The sequence below is a fragment of the Tamandua tetradactyla genome, chromosome 23 (genome assembly GCF_023851605.1).
Source record: "Tamandua tetradactyla isolate mTamTet1 chromosome 23, mTamTet1.pri, whole genome shotgun sequence".
NCBI lineage: Eukaryota > Metazoa > Chordata > Mammalia > Pilosa > Myrmecophagidae > Tamandua > Tamandua tetradactyla.
In genome coordinates this window covers 49,690,791-49,707,298 of record NC_135349.1, presented here as the reverse complement: position 1 = coordinate 49,707,298, position 16,508 = coordinate 49,690,791, and the positions used below count along the sequence as shown (strand labels likewise).

At 39.8% G+C, this 16,508-nt stretch overlaps 1 protein-coding gene across 6 annotated transcripts in view; it reads left to right on the top strand.

Moving 5' to 3' along the window:
- Window positions 1-16,508, top strand: part of RBFOX1 (RNA binding fox-1 homolog 1) — a 2,222,576-nt gene that overhangs the window by 2,179,181 nt on the left and 26,887 nt on the right. For 5 of the 6 annotated variants that reach the window (XM_077141883.1, XM_077141882.1, XM_077141879.1 and 2 more), the window contains 2 exons: window positions 4,902-4,944; window positions 9,918-9,982. The exons of the other annotated variant lie outside the window; for it this stretch is intronic. In XM_077141883.1, coding sequence (XP_076997998.1) covers window positions 4,902-4,944; window positions 9,918-9,982 — 108 coding nt within the window. The remainder of the gene's footprint in view (window positions 1-4,901; window positions 4,945-9,917; window positions 9,983-16,508) is intronic. 6 annotated transcript variants of the gene reach the window in all.

The following is a 16,508-nucleotide window of genomic DNA, read 5'->3' as shown; positions in this document are numbered from 1 at the left end:
TGAGTTCTATCATTTTTACATCAAGTACATTTATGATAATCTGGGTATTAGGTGTTTTTTGTTTTTGTTTTTGTTTTTTTTGCATGGGCAGGCACTGGAAATCGAACCCGGGTCTCCAGCATGGCAGGCAAGAACTCTGCCTGCTGAGCCACTGTGGCCTGCCTGGGTTTTTTGTTTTATTTTTAATAAAATAAATGAGCAACCTACTCATCCCCCTTTTGGCCAGTCAGCCCCTTTCTGTGTACCTTAAGCCACTGCTTCTCCTGTCCTCTTTTCCCAGACTTTCAGTTCACATCATTTTAAAGAGTGAGCCAAGCTGGAACTGAACAGGCTGGGAATCTATACCCCAAAGTACCCCAGGAACCGAAACTTGGGTCTACACTCTCCACCCCAGTGTGGCCTGTGGGTACGTTTGGCAGATGGAGGGAAGAGAGAACATAGGTGAGTTTAGGTTTACAAATAACAACAACTTGGGAGCAGGGGGAGAATAAAGACAGGACAGGGGCATTAAAAAATATCCACCAGTGAGAAGCTATCTCCTTTGTACACCCATCCAGGAAAGAAATGTGGATGCTCTTGAGCCTGGCTAGAAATAACAAGCCAGGTGTCAAGTATTAGCCATTATTCACTGGGTGTCTACCTCTTCAGGCCTCAGTTTCCCCATATATAGAATGAGGACAATTTTTATTGGGTATTAGTTTGTGCTCTACTATGGCTATTTCGGATAGGTGTCTTTTCCTTGCCTTACTGGTACTTTGATAGCTGGAAGGAAAAGCTGCCTGAAGGGAGGGGCTGGGGGGAGCCAGGAGGAAGGTGATGGGCTGGATTAGTCAGAGTAGTGAACACTGTGTCTTTTAGTCTGGGCAAAAGGCCACATTGGAACGTCCACCACAGCAAGGCATGTTGAGAGGGGAGCAGGACTTAGAAGAGGAGGAAGGTGCCAGATGGAAAGAGAAGTGTTCTTCAAGAAGGAAAGTCACAAAAAGGTCCCTGTGTAGTTGTAGTTCCTTCAGGAGATGGATGTGTTTCTCACAAATTCATCACGTTTGGACGCAGCCCCTTGGTTCGGTGGCACAGCTTCTGCACGTATTTGGGGGTAGTTTATGTGAAGAAGTGATTGTGCAGGGGCCGCCTTGCTTCAAATCCCAAGCCTTCTGATGTTTCGGTTAAGAAAACTGTTCCCTTCTCCCTTTCAAAGCCAATACCATTTATAGCTTTTCTCCATTGTTCATAATGGCAGTTGGGTTTTTCAAGAGGTGTTATAAATGTGAAACTAGGGAACAGAAAACGTAGTGAAATATGAATTGGGGTTTTGCTTACTCAGCAAATGTTTCTGTCATTTTTCCAAGAAGGTAGCTAGGAATTCCTGAATGTTTTGCTCCACGACCTTTGCACATTGCTGCTGAGCTGTGTGTGTAGAAAGGTGGTGATGACATTGACTGTCCTACTGCTAGAGCAGAACGAGGACTCAAAGATGGCCGTAAGTCGATTTAAAGGAAAAGAAGACTATGGACATTTCCTGCACGTGAGAATTTATGGCGTAAGATTCGCCTTGGCTAGAAATGTAATTTTGAATGTACTTTGCGAACTACCACCCCTACTATCCTTGAAGTACTGACATATTCCAAGTGATTGAAATGTCCCCAGTTCTCCCTCTTTTTTTTTTTTTTTTTTTGTTTAAGAAATTATGGTTAAAGAGATTCTCAGAAAATCACGCAAGATTCTTTTCCATTTAAAGAAAGTTTCTGGCTTACTCTCCCAGTCCCATTCAAAACGGTGCTCAGTAAATAGTTTTAGGGCAGTCCCAGGAGAAGCTGGAACATGAGTTAGACAAATTGGTTTCCTCTAATCGGTTTCAACCTGTTACTTCTTTTTTAAATTGTATTAGACTGAGCAGTCAGCCTCTAGCCTTGGTTACTTCGGAGGACAAAAGGAGAAGGCTACTTTTGGGGTCTTCCTACTCAAATTGTTGCCCACCCTGGCAGTGGGTCAAAGAAATTCAGTGATTACTGCAGGTATACCAGAAGTACCACCCTTGGCCGCTTGCCTGCCTTTCTCCCTTCCATGCTCTCCTCTGTGGCCCAAGGTCTTCCCATCCCTCCCACCTGATTTTGGAGCCCCAGGCAGAACACTGAGGATTTTAAAAACCCTCAGGATCCCTACATATGGCCGCCATCACCTCCCTACAATGATTTCCTTCTTTAGCTTTTCAGAGAAGAGGATTGAGGAAGAGGGAGAGAAGAGCATAGGTTTCCCAAAATTGCTGGACTTGCTGTAAAATGCTTTGAGCCAGAAACGCAGGGAAAACCAGGGCAGCTCATTTGGGCTGAGCTTAGAGGAAAAGCATCCTATTCAGGAGCCAGACCCTGAGGGAGAAGTACTGCCTCTGGCCATGGTGGGGATGGCTCAGGCACAGAATGGGCCATCACTGATGATGGGAGCTGCTGGTGGCATCTGAGTCAGAAGGAAGGATAGTAAAGGTCGTATTTTAGGTCCCTTCTCCCTGAGGAAACACAACACAGGCACACACACACACATGTTTTTATTTTTACAGGTAGGTGTTTAATTTCTGTAACTAGCATATCAAATCTACAATTATCGTTTAGTGTTGTAAAATTTAAATAAATTCATTTTAATTAAAATGTGGGTCAAGTTAACGAAAGTAAGTAAGTAAAGAATAGTAGGGGTGAAACATAGGTATGACGTTTGAAATTTGAAGTGGAAAGGCTAAGTTTCCTGGACTCACAAAGCAATCCGTTATGTTTAAGGATGAAGCTATAGATTTCATGAGGCCAGAAATTGACTGAGTTCAAAATAAGTAGAAAATTTGCAGGTCAACATAACTGAACTCAACTGAGGCATTTGTTTTGACCCAATCGGGGGATATCAAAGAACCTGGTTTTTGATCAAAAGATAGTTAAAATGGAAAGAGGGGCAGAATGAAATTATAGTAGAAATATATAAATGAGTTGATAAAACTGGTAGACACTAGAGTTAAATAATGCCGGACAATGAGAAGAAGGGAAGCAAAGAAAGGGAGATAGGAAGAGAGGGAGAGAGAATTGACATAACATAAAGATACTATGTTCCCTTGAGTTCAGAGGATTCTAATCTTCCTAAAAATTACTGCAACCCTGAGTGCTGCCCAGAAAATATGCCTCAACATTCCAGTGCATTTTTACACCATTTCAAAATTCTCTTACAGGTTTCTGGTTGACACCATGGGTAGAGACTTATTTCTGAATTCATGTCTCTCTACCATCCACAGATCTTAAAACCAAGAGGTTTCCTCATTTCACCAATGTTTGAGGTCAGGTATGAGAAGTGTCGGTAGCTCCAGGGAGACATAAAGCTGGAAAACAAGTATTCTCCAAATAAGACCCACAAGTTCTTGTCCCTGAGACTTTGCTCTCAGCGCACACCAGCTGAGGATCTTTAGACCGGCCCTTCATCAGTCAGAGAGTGAGGCAACCGTCCATCAACAACTATGCATGTTCTACTGGGAGATACATGGCTCAGCATTTTATCTATATCACCTGTTCTCCTATGCACCACAGTTCTGTAAAGTAGGAGTCTCATTACCTCCATATTCGTCCAGAGTAGGAAACTCTTTTGTTCTAAAAAAGAGATCAAACAGTTTGTCGAGAAATCCTAACTGAAACTGGGGTTTGAATCTATGTGACCTGGCTCCAGAGTCCAATCCTTAAGTACCGAGCAAACAGAATAGGCTGCTGCCTTCATCAAGCAAACTTTGAGAAATGCGATGAAAGAAAGGAAGGGGGAGGGTGAGAAGTGAGAGAAGAATGGACTGACTAGGCATATCACTTGGGGGTGAAATCTATACTTGAAACATTCAAATAAGCTATGCGATCTGGGGAGGAGGGTGGCCGACAGAAGTGAAAACTGACAAGCATAGCTCCCAAAGCTTAAATTTTGACTTAAAAAGGAAGGTTAAATAAAACAAAATTGGAAAGGAAAACCAGACTATGTATAGCCAGACTCTTTCTCTCTCTCATCTACTTGTCTGTCTGTCTATCATCTATCTATCTACCTGTCTATCTATCTGTCTGTCTGTCTGTCTGTCTATCTATCTATATCTATCTATCTTTTATCGCATAGGCCCCTAAAATATTCAGCTGCTGGGATGTGTGCCCAGGAACTGGAGAATTTCGCTTCAAATTCTAACCACTCACATGAAACGTTAGCTTCACCAATGAATAATTCTCACATCCAACAATTGCTTCTACTGAGATCATGTCAATGTTCGACTTGAATGCAGTGATGATGTGTCATTGACATATATATTAACAATAACTTCTGTAGACATATATGCTAATAGTTTTTCTAGTCATATATATATATTAAAAGTAGCTTTGCAGTTTCAATGTGATACTTATTTATGAATTTATGAATTCCTTACTTATTTATGAAATGCAGTTTTGCTCTCGATCATTAGGGCCAAGCTGTTGTCTTAACTGCACCAATCGTTGGATATCAAAATTAGGTCCTTAGGTATTCCAGAGAATTCCAGTCACAAGATAAAGAGTTGAGTTTGAGATTATTAACTTGAACTGCTGGAGTATCCTTTGAAGGTTAATAAGCCATGAAATTATCCTTTTTTCTTCTTTAAAATAAGTACAGTTTCTAACACAATTATGGTTTACTGTGTTTTGATCCTCATCCCCACCTCTCTTAATTGTCTCGGTTACATAAATTTGCAATTAAAATTGTTGGGCAATGCCTGGCTCCCCTTTTGGTTTGGTGGGTCACTCTGAGGTCTCGGTGAAGTAAGAAAAGCAAACTTGTAAATGAATTGCTCTGGAATTTCTGTCTGATTTATGCATTTTCTTTTATTTATTTCATTTTTGCATTGAAAACATTACATTTCTGTTTCCTTATAGAGTAGTGTATCAAGAGCCTGTGTATGGCAATAAATTGCTGCAGGTATGAAATCCCGATTGGTGGAAAAACTCATCACTCTGATTGTGGGTTTGCCGTGACATCCTACTAACAAGACACCTCCAGGGAGGGGAGTTGTTTTCTAACATAGGAGGAGGAACGACTTAACTGAATTTTCCAGTTTAAAGTGAATTCTTCTAGAGTAAAAATGGTCGTGCTCGCATTTCCCCTTCTCCACGGATAGGTCTGCTGATATGTTAGGGCTGTTTCAGGACACACTGATGTTGGTTGGTCATAGCAATGAACTTCGATGGATGAGAGTAAATCAAAGTGGGCGGACCATGGTGGCTCAGCAGGCAGAGTTCTCGCCTGCCATGCCAGAGACCTGGGTTTGATTCCCAATGCCTGCCCATGTAAAAGAAAAAGAAAAAACAATATATCAAAATGGTGGTCCTGCTTGGAAACTCATTTCTTGGCATAAAAGGTTTCTGGAAATATATATATAAATTATCAATTCAATCAATGTAAATTAAATGAGACAAATTAGAGGGTTTAATGAATGGTCTGGATAGTTTTTTTTAGTAGATTCCTGGAATCAACTGGAATGATTAAAGCCAGAAACCTCTTCTACATCCAGTTTTGAGGGTCAGCACAAGCTAACATAATTCTCCCTGGTTTGACTGTAGCTGGTCAGAAATTCACTTCACTTCTATTGCTAAAGCTTTCAAACCAGTTTCTCACTGCCGAAGCAACTCCTAAATGAACAAACATGCAGGAAGTCCAAAGGGTCAGCATCCCTTTTGGTGTGTAGTTGGCTGAGGATCTCCAAATCTGATCTATAAGCAACAGTAAAACTGGCAAATAAAAGCAAAAGAAGGAATTTCAGTGGGCATTTTAATTACATGAGTTTCCCTATTGCTTGTGATTCCCATTCTTGGTCACTATTAAATTAAGAGAGTACATATTCCTACCATGAGAATTGATCAAGTTTTAGTAAAAAAGCTAATATGCAAAAGTGGTACTAGGACCCAGAAGAGGACAAAGTTATTATATTTCTCAAGGTCAATTTGTATGGTTGCATTTCAGGAGAACTGGACTTCTATTGCCACACTTCAGAAATTCCTCAATGTATAAAGTAAATAAATAGGGAGTCATGGTTTATTTTCAGTTTTTCATTTTACAAGTGTTCTTGTAAATGTTAATGTAGGAAATATCATGTCAACTGAGTAAGACTATAATAAGCCACCTGTTTTGCACAAAGTGAGCCTTTTGTAAAATCTAAGGAGGAGGCTTTTACTCTGCCCCTATTATCTAGAATTAAACCCATTACTACTTTGCTTTGTACCCAAGCTGAAGGGAAACACCCCAAAACACATGCACCTAGAGGCCCATGCTCCCAGCAACACCCAAAGTTTCCACCTGTCTTCCTATGTATACAGTGTTTGGCTACTAAGATATCTATTTCTGAAAGTATGTGCTAAACTTAAAAATCTGATCTCTGGGTCAAACTAATTTAAGAGACATTGGAGTCCCACCATGTTCATCACTATTGTTTTAGGAAATTTCATGAAAAGAGAAAGCAGTTTCATTTTGTTTACCCCAGCATTTCCTAACCCCATTTGGTTATGGAAACCTTCCCTTCCCTGCCTCCATTAATATCCCACCACATGCAATTTTGAAAATGCTCTGTTGAGGCACCACTAGAAGCCAGTAGTTTCCTCCACTGATCCCTAAAAGCTGGGCAAACAAAGACAGTATTTTCAGAGCTTGCAAGCCTATACCTCTGCTGGCTACATTTTGGTGGTTGTGATCCAGAAGGACCATTTACAGTTTATATTGTATATAAGGTCAAATTTAGATTTTGCTGCCCAGCATGTGAAAAGCGAGTATGTTTTATGAGTGAGGAGTGCAAAACTCTATTTTGCTTCTCATCCCTTTTGCCTTGTGGTCTGGCGACGGGAATAATCGGATTGTCAAGGACACGTTTCTGACATCAGGACCTGGAGGGCCAGGTTCAACAGGACCACGCTCTGTTGACAGCAAATAGGAGCGAGCACTCCTCTTCCAGACGCTGCCACAGAACCTTGCAGAAGCTCTGGTTATGCTCAGCCAGCTGCAAAATATGGGGCAATAAAATTGATTAGAGTCACCTGCTAGAAAGGCAAATTAAAGCAATTTGTACTTTTTTGATAATTTTACAGTGTTTGCACATGTACATTAAGTTAATACACAACACTGTTATCCCCCTAAAATGGATTTCATACAGAAGAATAAATAGGAAAGGAAGACAATACAATGTGGCTGTATCAAGCCACCTAATCCTTTTTTTTTTTTTTTACTGATTGATGACATGTTTCAGAGATCACTTTGACCTGTGCTATCTAATACTGTAGCCACAGCCCCATGTGGTCATTTAAATTTAAGTAAACTACAACTAAATACATTTAAAAATTCAGCTAGGTGTGGCAGCTGCATTTCAAGTGCTTCATGAGTCACTTGTTGGACAGCACAACTATAGAGCATTTTTTTCTTCACCAGAAGGTCTAATAGGCAGGAATGACCATTGAGCAAGCTGAAAATCTTTCCACTGGCTGCTCAGACTTCAGCAAACGATGACCTTGACTCCTTAATTGGGAATCCTCATCCACAAATTCCCACATAACAGCCAAATATCAGGGCATTGACCACTTGTCCCTGCCCTGCAGAGAAACAAAACATTATTTCCCCTAAATGACCACCTCCTATGCAACTGTGATGCATAAAGTTCCTTCCCCAAGCTTCATACATGCCCACATCTTTGTGTAGAAAACTCCCATTCGTACATGCCTACATTTTATGTTTTATGCAAATAGCAACCTAGAAATCAGTGAGGTTGAATTCTAATTATTTTGTGTTTTCACTCCTTCAGTTCCTCCCACCTGTTAAAATCACTAGCTACTTTCATTGAGCAAAACTATTGCAAAAGTCAGCAGGATGGGGGCGCTAAAAATGCAAATGAAGTAGGTTTGCAAATGGAAAAATGCTAGAGATCTTTGCTGGGCTTCAATTCACAGTCACCACATCATGACTTACATGACACCTATGCAAATGCATTTTCTTCTCTTGGGGAAAAAATATATACATATGAACGTATAGATGCATGTGCATACATTTTAGGGTACACATACCTTTTCTCCCTTCCAAGCTCTCAGCCAATTGCAGTCACTGCCTCCTAGCAGTCAGCTAGCCAACTCCAGCCCCTCCCGACCTCATTAAGTTTAATATATATTCCCGCACACCTGTGTCTTTCTGCATGCATCAGGAAAGCCACGGAGTTGGGCAAGTAGATTCAAAGAACAACTCCAGAAATGTGATGACCTACTTTCCCCCCAGCCCATCATTCTCTATCTTGAGACTGATGCTTGTTTAACAACTTCTTTGGTTTCGTAACAACTCAGCAAATTTTACTGAATCTCCTAGTTCCTAATTAGAGAATATGGTGTTTGCATCACCAAATGGTTTCTGGCTACAACCTTTTTTTATCTTCTACATTGTTTTACGGGGCAGGCTTTTTTTTTTTTTTTTCTTTTGTTCTTTTTTTTTTTTTCCCACTCGCTCGAAATCATTGGTGATTATCTGTCAATATGTCTTGGATGTGTCTTCTCTAGGACTGATCCAAAGTATGAACTCCTTTAAAGATAAGCTAGCTGTTTTTGAATTGTGTGCAAGTGATAGCAGGTTTACTCCCAAAATTAGCTGTGGCTTGAACTGGCTAGGAAGAAATTAGTGAGACCAATTTGCTTACATTTTGAAAGATGCTCTTTGCAAGTTTCCTGCTTCGTCTCTTTCCTAACCTACTCCTGGGGTGTCTCCTGTAACTGAGGACAAATACAATGACACACACACACACAACACACCTGTGCTGCCAGCCACCATTGGATATACCATTCTGTCCCGAGTTGCCCCGGTTTGGTGAGGGTGAGACCCCTTCCCACAGAGGATTATGGGATTGGGCATTCTCATTAGAACCTGCATTGTCCCCGTGTTATCGGTGGAGACTGGGTCCTGTTTGTTAATTGCGCTGAGATCATTCATTCACCAGCAGTTGATGTATTGCTGCGGTCCACTGAGCAAGAAGCTCTGTGATTTTCACAGTTTGATAATCGATGCTCCACTGAACACAATTCCTTTCAAATATGCCCATTTGCTTGTCCTCTTTGCTTAATTGAACAATTGCAATTACTGTTACATGCAACTAAATGTTAATTATTTTTTTTCAGATTTTTTTCTCTCTTAATGATTTTATTTACAAATTAGAGACTTTATCGTATTTTCCACACCAAACAAAGTCCCCATCTGAGCCGGTGTGATACATAGCAGTGTGGCATCTCTAGCTGAAAAAGCTGAGAAATGTTCAGAAACATTCTCCATTCATTTTTGTAATAACCATGCAATATTTATAAAACCAAAGACATTCTTTTTCAACAGCATTAGCGGTCAAATGACCAGATACATGAGAGATTACTAACTTAGAATCAAGGGATTACCTGATTTTTAAAATAAATGTGACAGGAGGGCATTAGTTTAACCTCTGTTTGGTTTTAGGAGGAAATCATCAAGAATCATTTGCATGAAATTTAAGTTAACAGCTAATAAATAGCAGTAAAGCACAATCATTATTTTTGAAAATCTGGAAAGTTCAGGAAAGTATCAAAAGTGTTTAAATAATCGCCCATAATCCTCTCCAGCCCCGAGATAATCATCATTAACATTTTAGGTACGTTTCCTTCAAAGGGGCTTCTGGGCTCTTCCTTTGGGATATGCTTATGACTGCTAACCTTTAACATCCAGCTGGGGGTATAGTGAACCCCTTACCTTTCCAGTATGTTTGGTACTTCTGCTTCGGTACTAAGCTGTCATTAACCTCAACTTTAGATTGGTAGATTTGGGTAACTGCTGTTCTGGTGTGGTCTCGCAGTGGAGCATCCCGGAGTTGGGCCCCTCGGCCTTGCTGAGTCAAATGTCTGCTTTTGTTTTAGGGTGGTTATGCTGCATACCGTTACGCCCAGCCTACCCCTGCCACTGCCGCTGCCTACAGCGACAGGTAAGCGCCTTCCTTCTCGTGCCTGACAGCTACTTGGAAATGAATCTCCTTGGTGGGAGAGGAGGTTTTCCTCTGGTCTTGGTGAAAATGCATGATTGCTTGGGAGGCAGCACCCCAAAAGTTAGATCCTATGGTGAAAGGTAACATGGAGCCACACCGAGAGGGGATGGATGAGGAAGCCTAGTGTTCATTCCAAATGCCTCACCCTCTCTGCCAAGACACACAAAAAAGAAAATCTTTTGCTCCCCTCTAGTCATTTTTCAGATCTGTAACTCCTGTGACAACATGCTTAGTATGCACGTATGTACACACAACCTACACAGCTTCCTCATGGGCTTCCCCGGAAAACCATGGCTTCATCTGACACGTAGGAAGACAATCAGATGATACTGCTAAAGGAATTTACCTGGATTTCAAGCACACTTTTCCACTCACCCCTACCCCCCCTTTTAACCACTTTTTAAACAAAGTAAGGCATTAGCTCCATTGCATTTTTAAATTCAGAATGAAGGAATGGGGGAGGTGTGTCTGGCCTCCATAAAGAAATCCGTACTTTTTAACAATGCCCAATGTCCAATCCTGCAAACACAAGTCGACTTTTCTTTGGAGTGCACGACGAGGCTAAGACTGGTAATGGAAAGGACAGAAGTGGGGTTGACAGTGCAGAAAGCAGAATGAAGAAGTAGAGTGCTTTATTATCTGGGCTTAACAGAGGAGTTGGGTCCCGAAGCAGCAAGCCGTAGTAGCTCCGTTTGTACAGGGCGCCTTACAAAGAAAGAACATGTGCGTTTTCACATTGAATGCAACTCCTTGGCTCTGTTTTCTGAGGACATAAATGTGAATGTCCAGATGCTCTGCATGCACAACTGTCATTGAGGATGCTTCTGTTGGTAATGACTTCTTTAATTTCAAAATCTGTTTCGTGAATAAAATGATAAGGATAATAATTTGCATGTGTGGCTGAGGCATGCTGGGTCAGACAGGTAAGCAGGTGTGGTATTTGACTCCCGATCGAGAAACGTCAGCAGCCACTGGTTCTCTCACCTGGCCTGTTGTGAATTAGCTCTACCTAAGTCTGCTATGATGTGCTTTCTCAGCAGTTCCATTCCATTTCTCACGATCTGTGTCGTTAGCTCATTGTAGCTACGGAATCCTTCTGTGATATAATAAGGAAAATAATGTCCCGAACCCTAAAAGCTACTCTTTGAACACCCCATGCATAAACTTGTAACGAGTGGCTCTTTGGCAAGATCGAATTGAGATCTGCTGTTTGGTTGTATGTAGATATTATTATTATTATCATTTTCTTATAAATAGCTGTAAGAAGTCATTGAGGCTGTAGGGGGAACTCCAGAGAAACCCAAACAATTATCCAGCTGCCATTCTAAATACATAAATTATACAGTTCCCCAATAATTGGTTGCCGAGGAGTAAAGCATGTTTTGTATAAGTTGCTCTCTTCAGTACACCCTGACACTGGATTGGGAAAGTAGAGAGGGTCAAAAAGATTAGTACAAATGATGACAATCTTGAAATATTCAAGCTTGTTCTATAAATGAAAAGCCTTCATGCTATTAAGTCATGCACACAGTATCAATTGTTATGTGGTTCAGCTACAACCCTTAATTATTTTTATGAAAATATCTCCAGATGCTAAATTCTCAAACACCCACTTTGTATATAATTATAATCATAGTAACTTTGGCCTGCTATATAATTATAAGAATCTTAAATGGATTTTTATCTTTGGATTTTTATCTCACTTCTCCGAGATAAAACATCTATCCCCAAGTTGAGAAAAAGGTTAATTACAAAGATATAATTTAAATTGCTTTCTTCAATAAGACCAATCTTGACATTTGAAGAAAAAACGAATAATGTCTAATATTATTCTTAGGTAGAATTACTTGAGAATCTGGCCATCTCAACTTGTATTCATCTAAAAATTAAGCTAGAATGTTCCTGCATCTGGGGGTACTGTATAAAGCAAATAGATGTATAAAATCTGTTATTTTGATATTATTAAGATTTCTCTTTGGCAACATGCTCTGACTGAGAAATTGCCTTCTTGGATTAGTAAATTTTGAATAACTCTGCAATTCCCACTTCAGTGTAATAGTTTCAGTTGAAGAAATCAACAAATTATGCTCTTGTCCATGTAATTGGCCTCTTGCTGTTTGTTAGGGATATTTGCATGTTAGGTCTTCTTGGTTGCTATGGAAATTGATTACTAGATCTATTTAGCTTTATTATAAGCAAAACACTTGCCACAAATGGAATTATGGCATTGAGGTAAATGTAGTAATAGGTATAGTAAATTACCAAAAAACAATCATTAAAGATGATATTTCTGGTTTGAATTTTAAAGCATATTTATGAAATGGTGGTACTTCCTTTTATTGTTACTAAGCAAATAAAGAGAAGGAAGACCCCTTTATAGAAGACGTGTATTTGGGGGGGAGAATGTGAATTTATCAGGAGAGTTTCTGAATCTAGATTAAAGATGGCAAGATCTAGAATTCATGTCAAGGCAATATTAAAAAATATATTTACACTACTGCAGCTTAATAAATCTAGTGATAGACTCTTAGTTCCTAGTCTCTTGAAGGCCAAAAGCCAACTGGACAAACTTCTTACCCAAAAGAAACTCATTTGAAGTAAAAAGTAAAATCAGCAGGATTTGAGAAGGCTTTGGTAATGCTCACTGGTTGTCAATATGATCAAAAGAGACTCTGCACAAACTTTCCCCGTGATCAGGAGATTCATTCTTCAGATGTCTTGAGAGCAAAAGAAGTTTGATGCCCCAGATGGTAGACTTTTACCTTTTATCATCACAAATTAAGCCCTCATCCCATTAAAGATTCAGGGACCTTTGGAAAATATTGACCCGAGGACTGTCCAGAAGGTCCTTGGTGACACCTCACAACTCCCTGCCCATCATCTTCTTGGCCAAATGACCACAAGTCAGTTCTCTCGGAAAACCCTGAAAGCCCCTGAGTGCTGACCTCCAGAATGAGGACCATCTGGTGTGGGCAGAGATTTCCCCAAAAGACAAAGACCTGACCGGACTAGGTAATTGGTGAATTTAATGGGATAAGTGAACGTATTTTCTTGGCATTTTGGAAACGTTTAGTAACACTTGCCCTCTCCCTGTGACTATAGAAACCCTACTCTCTGAATTCTCTGGGGAAATTGTTTTCTGAGCTTGAACCAATCAAAGCATGGCAGTGGGGCAGATGGTCATGTGGTCATTGCATGCCACTTGGTGTTGCTGATGTGTCTGTGATACATTCAGAACCGGGCAGGTCCATCATTACATTAGCTCGGTGAATGGCTTGCTTGAATTAAGCCTGGGGGCAGGCTTCTCTCTACTGATTGGCTCTTGGTTTCTTTGTGTATTTTGACTTGGTCATTGTTGCATCTTTGGACAGCCAATCCAGGGATGGGAGGTGGAAAGATAGCCTGGTCAATGAATTTTGTCGCAGATATTTGGGAGAATATGTATGATGTGTACACAGCTTTAATGAAAATGTTATCTCGCCAGAAAGAAAGACATTCCCCGTGCTTGTCCTGCTTGCTGACACTAACATTTCCTAACAATCAGTGCATGAAACAGTCTTTCCACATTAGGGCACAAAGGAGCTACATAAAGACCAGCTAGAAAAGAAAGTAGTGCAGTATTTTACTCTGAAATTTCAGGATGACCCCACTGCACTGATAGTTCCCAGGGACCGTTCCTCTTCTTTCATGTAAAACATGCATTTCCTTTAAAGACTCTTGAATGCCAAGCAACTTCTGACATGCAGCTATAGCACCAGCCATGAAGGTATTCCTAGACTGAGCTAAGGAGGCAGAGAGAATAACAGGATTTTGTTTTTTTAATTTTTTAACGTTTTTGTTTGCTTGTTTGTTTAAGACATTAACATTTCATTGGCATAATAGTATTAGATTGTACCATATGTAATTGCCTTTTTTGTGGGTAAAAATGGTGGTATATTGGCAAACTCACAGGGTTCAGCTTGATGGAAACTCAGAGAAAATGCCATAACACCAGTTATCTTGTTCTTGCCATTTGATTACACACACACATACGTGAACACACACAAACATGTATGCGCCTGTGACTTACGTTCTCACAGAGAATTCCTAAGACATAAGAATAGCTGTATAAATCTTAATACCAAGAGGACAGGACTTGCTAAATTCAGGCAGTCACAAGCTCCAGGCTAGAAAAGAATTTAAATCTTATAACCTATGAATCATGAGGTTCTATTTCAGAGAGAATGGACACATGGGTGCATGCATGCATGCATAGAAAAAACCGTCTCCTGCCCTTTTGTAGTATTGCATCAGATACTAAACTGTAGAAAATAGAGTGAACTAAATCCCACCTACTACCTTAGTTAGATCCTAACCACAAAAGTGAAGGGATTTGAGTTGATGTCCTTTATAAAGGCTATTCCCTGTCTATTTTAAGATATTTTAACGCCCTGGACCCAAATTGAAAACAGAGACAGGCCATTGTTAAAATAGGCAGGCTAGTGATTGCACTTAAAATGAAATGCCAATCTGTTTGGAGCCTTTATCAAATGATATACCCTAAAAATTAGGGAGTTATGAGGATGTAAAGTGTACAGACATCTGAAATGGAATATTTAATTTATATTTAAGGTTTTTTGTAGAATTGCTAGTTTTTTAGAAACATGTAATTTGGGGATTTAGTGATTTTAGTTTTTCTTGCCATTGGGGTAGAATTTAATTTATGATAATCTAATGTATAGGGGTAAAGTGGAACCCTTAAAACGAGTAGATAATTGTGACACCATAAACATTTAACTCAAAGCAGACAAAGAAGGGAAGTTTCTTTGCTTCCCCTGTTCCTTCTGTCTAAACCAGGTCAGATAAGGGCTGAAATTGTTTCTGGTTAAAAAGCAGTAGCTAGCTGTTGCACCTATTCTTTGTGATGTGTGCAAGGAAAGATTTCTAGAGTTTATTCTAATGTTTTCTTTAAAGCAATAGCTCCTAAGTCTAGTCCAATTCCTGTTCGCTGCCTCTGATGACACATGTACTTGTTTCCCAAGACAGACTAAGAACATTGACAATGTAATATGGTTGTCAATTCCCTTTTTCATGGCGAGGATCATGCTTTTTCCATTTTTCTTTCTCACATGCTGTCAAAAGTAGCTTTCCTTTTATGAATTGAGGACAATAGCAAATGGTAGCTTTGTTTTGATTTTTCTTTTTTTTTTATCCGATTTTGATTTTAATGTTTTTACTTGGCAAAGTAAAGGTTGGTAACTCCATGCTAGACAAATTTATTATATTTCAATTATGTGTTAAATCTTTAAGAAACTGAATAATAGTACCATACTGTATTCTCAGATCAATAAGTTGTAATTCCTCATAGACCAATGAGGGCATAATTCATAAGGTAATACAAGTGTATTCCATGCCATCTCCCCAGTTAAGCCAGGAATCAAAGGGCAGGAGGAAGCCATTTTGGCTTCAGATTCTAACTGGTTGAGATAAGATATGGCAGTAAACAAGATTCAGCCCTCTGTACCTTTTGTATTGTGTGTTGCTTAAGTTGTTCTTGTTTTTAGCTTTTTAAAAATCTTTTCTGTTATTTTTCACCCATCTTCCTGAGCCCTTTGGGTTCTGCAGTTTTAAACAGATCTCTGTCAACTTGTAATAGAAACGTGCCATATATTAGTCACTAATGCTTTACTTTTATCTTCCTGTACTCCAGCATAGAAGAGCAGGGCCAGTGTTTTATTAACTGACTAATTTGCTTCTTTCAACGTGAATCAGGATCCCACTCAAGAAGGGAAAGTGAAGCTGGTTTCTCTAGAGGGCTCTAGGGTAGCTAGAAAGAAACGTATCTCCCATGAGCTTCCCATTGTAAGAATCATATACCAGAAGAAAATTAATGTCTTTAATGAAATTTGTAATATATATGACAGTGTTCCTATTAAAATGTCTTTTTGATGGAAATAGAAGACTGTATTGCTAGCACTACCGACTGAGTCTTCTTAAGTACCAAGTCTGGAGAGAAAGTTGGATATTGTAGAAGAACCAAATTTTGATTCAGATCATGTCTCTGTGGTCATGACAACAATCAACGTGACCATGGGAATTAATAACACCATTTATGGGGTCCTTACTATGTGGTAGGCACCGTACTAAGTGGTTTATATCCACAATTTTATTGAGCTGTCACCCTAACCTTGTGCAATTAATGTTGGCACATCCATTGTACAGTGGGACCAGGGAAGCTTAGAAAAGGCGAGCAAGTTGCCCAGCAGCCTGAAATCTAAGGTTCATGCCCTTATCCATGGCTCTGTATTAGTAGAGCAACCTTGAGAGGTGATTTCACCTCTTTGAGTTCCGCTTTCTCATCTGTTATGAGTTGTTAATTATACTTTACAAGGTGGTTTGGAAGTTTTTAGTGTCTATGAAATCTACCTGGCATATAAAGGGCACTAAATAAAATGTTGTTGCTTTTATTTTCATATGTTCCCATCAC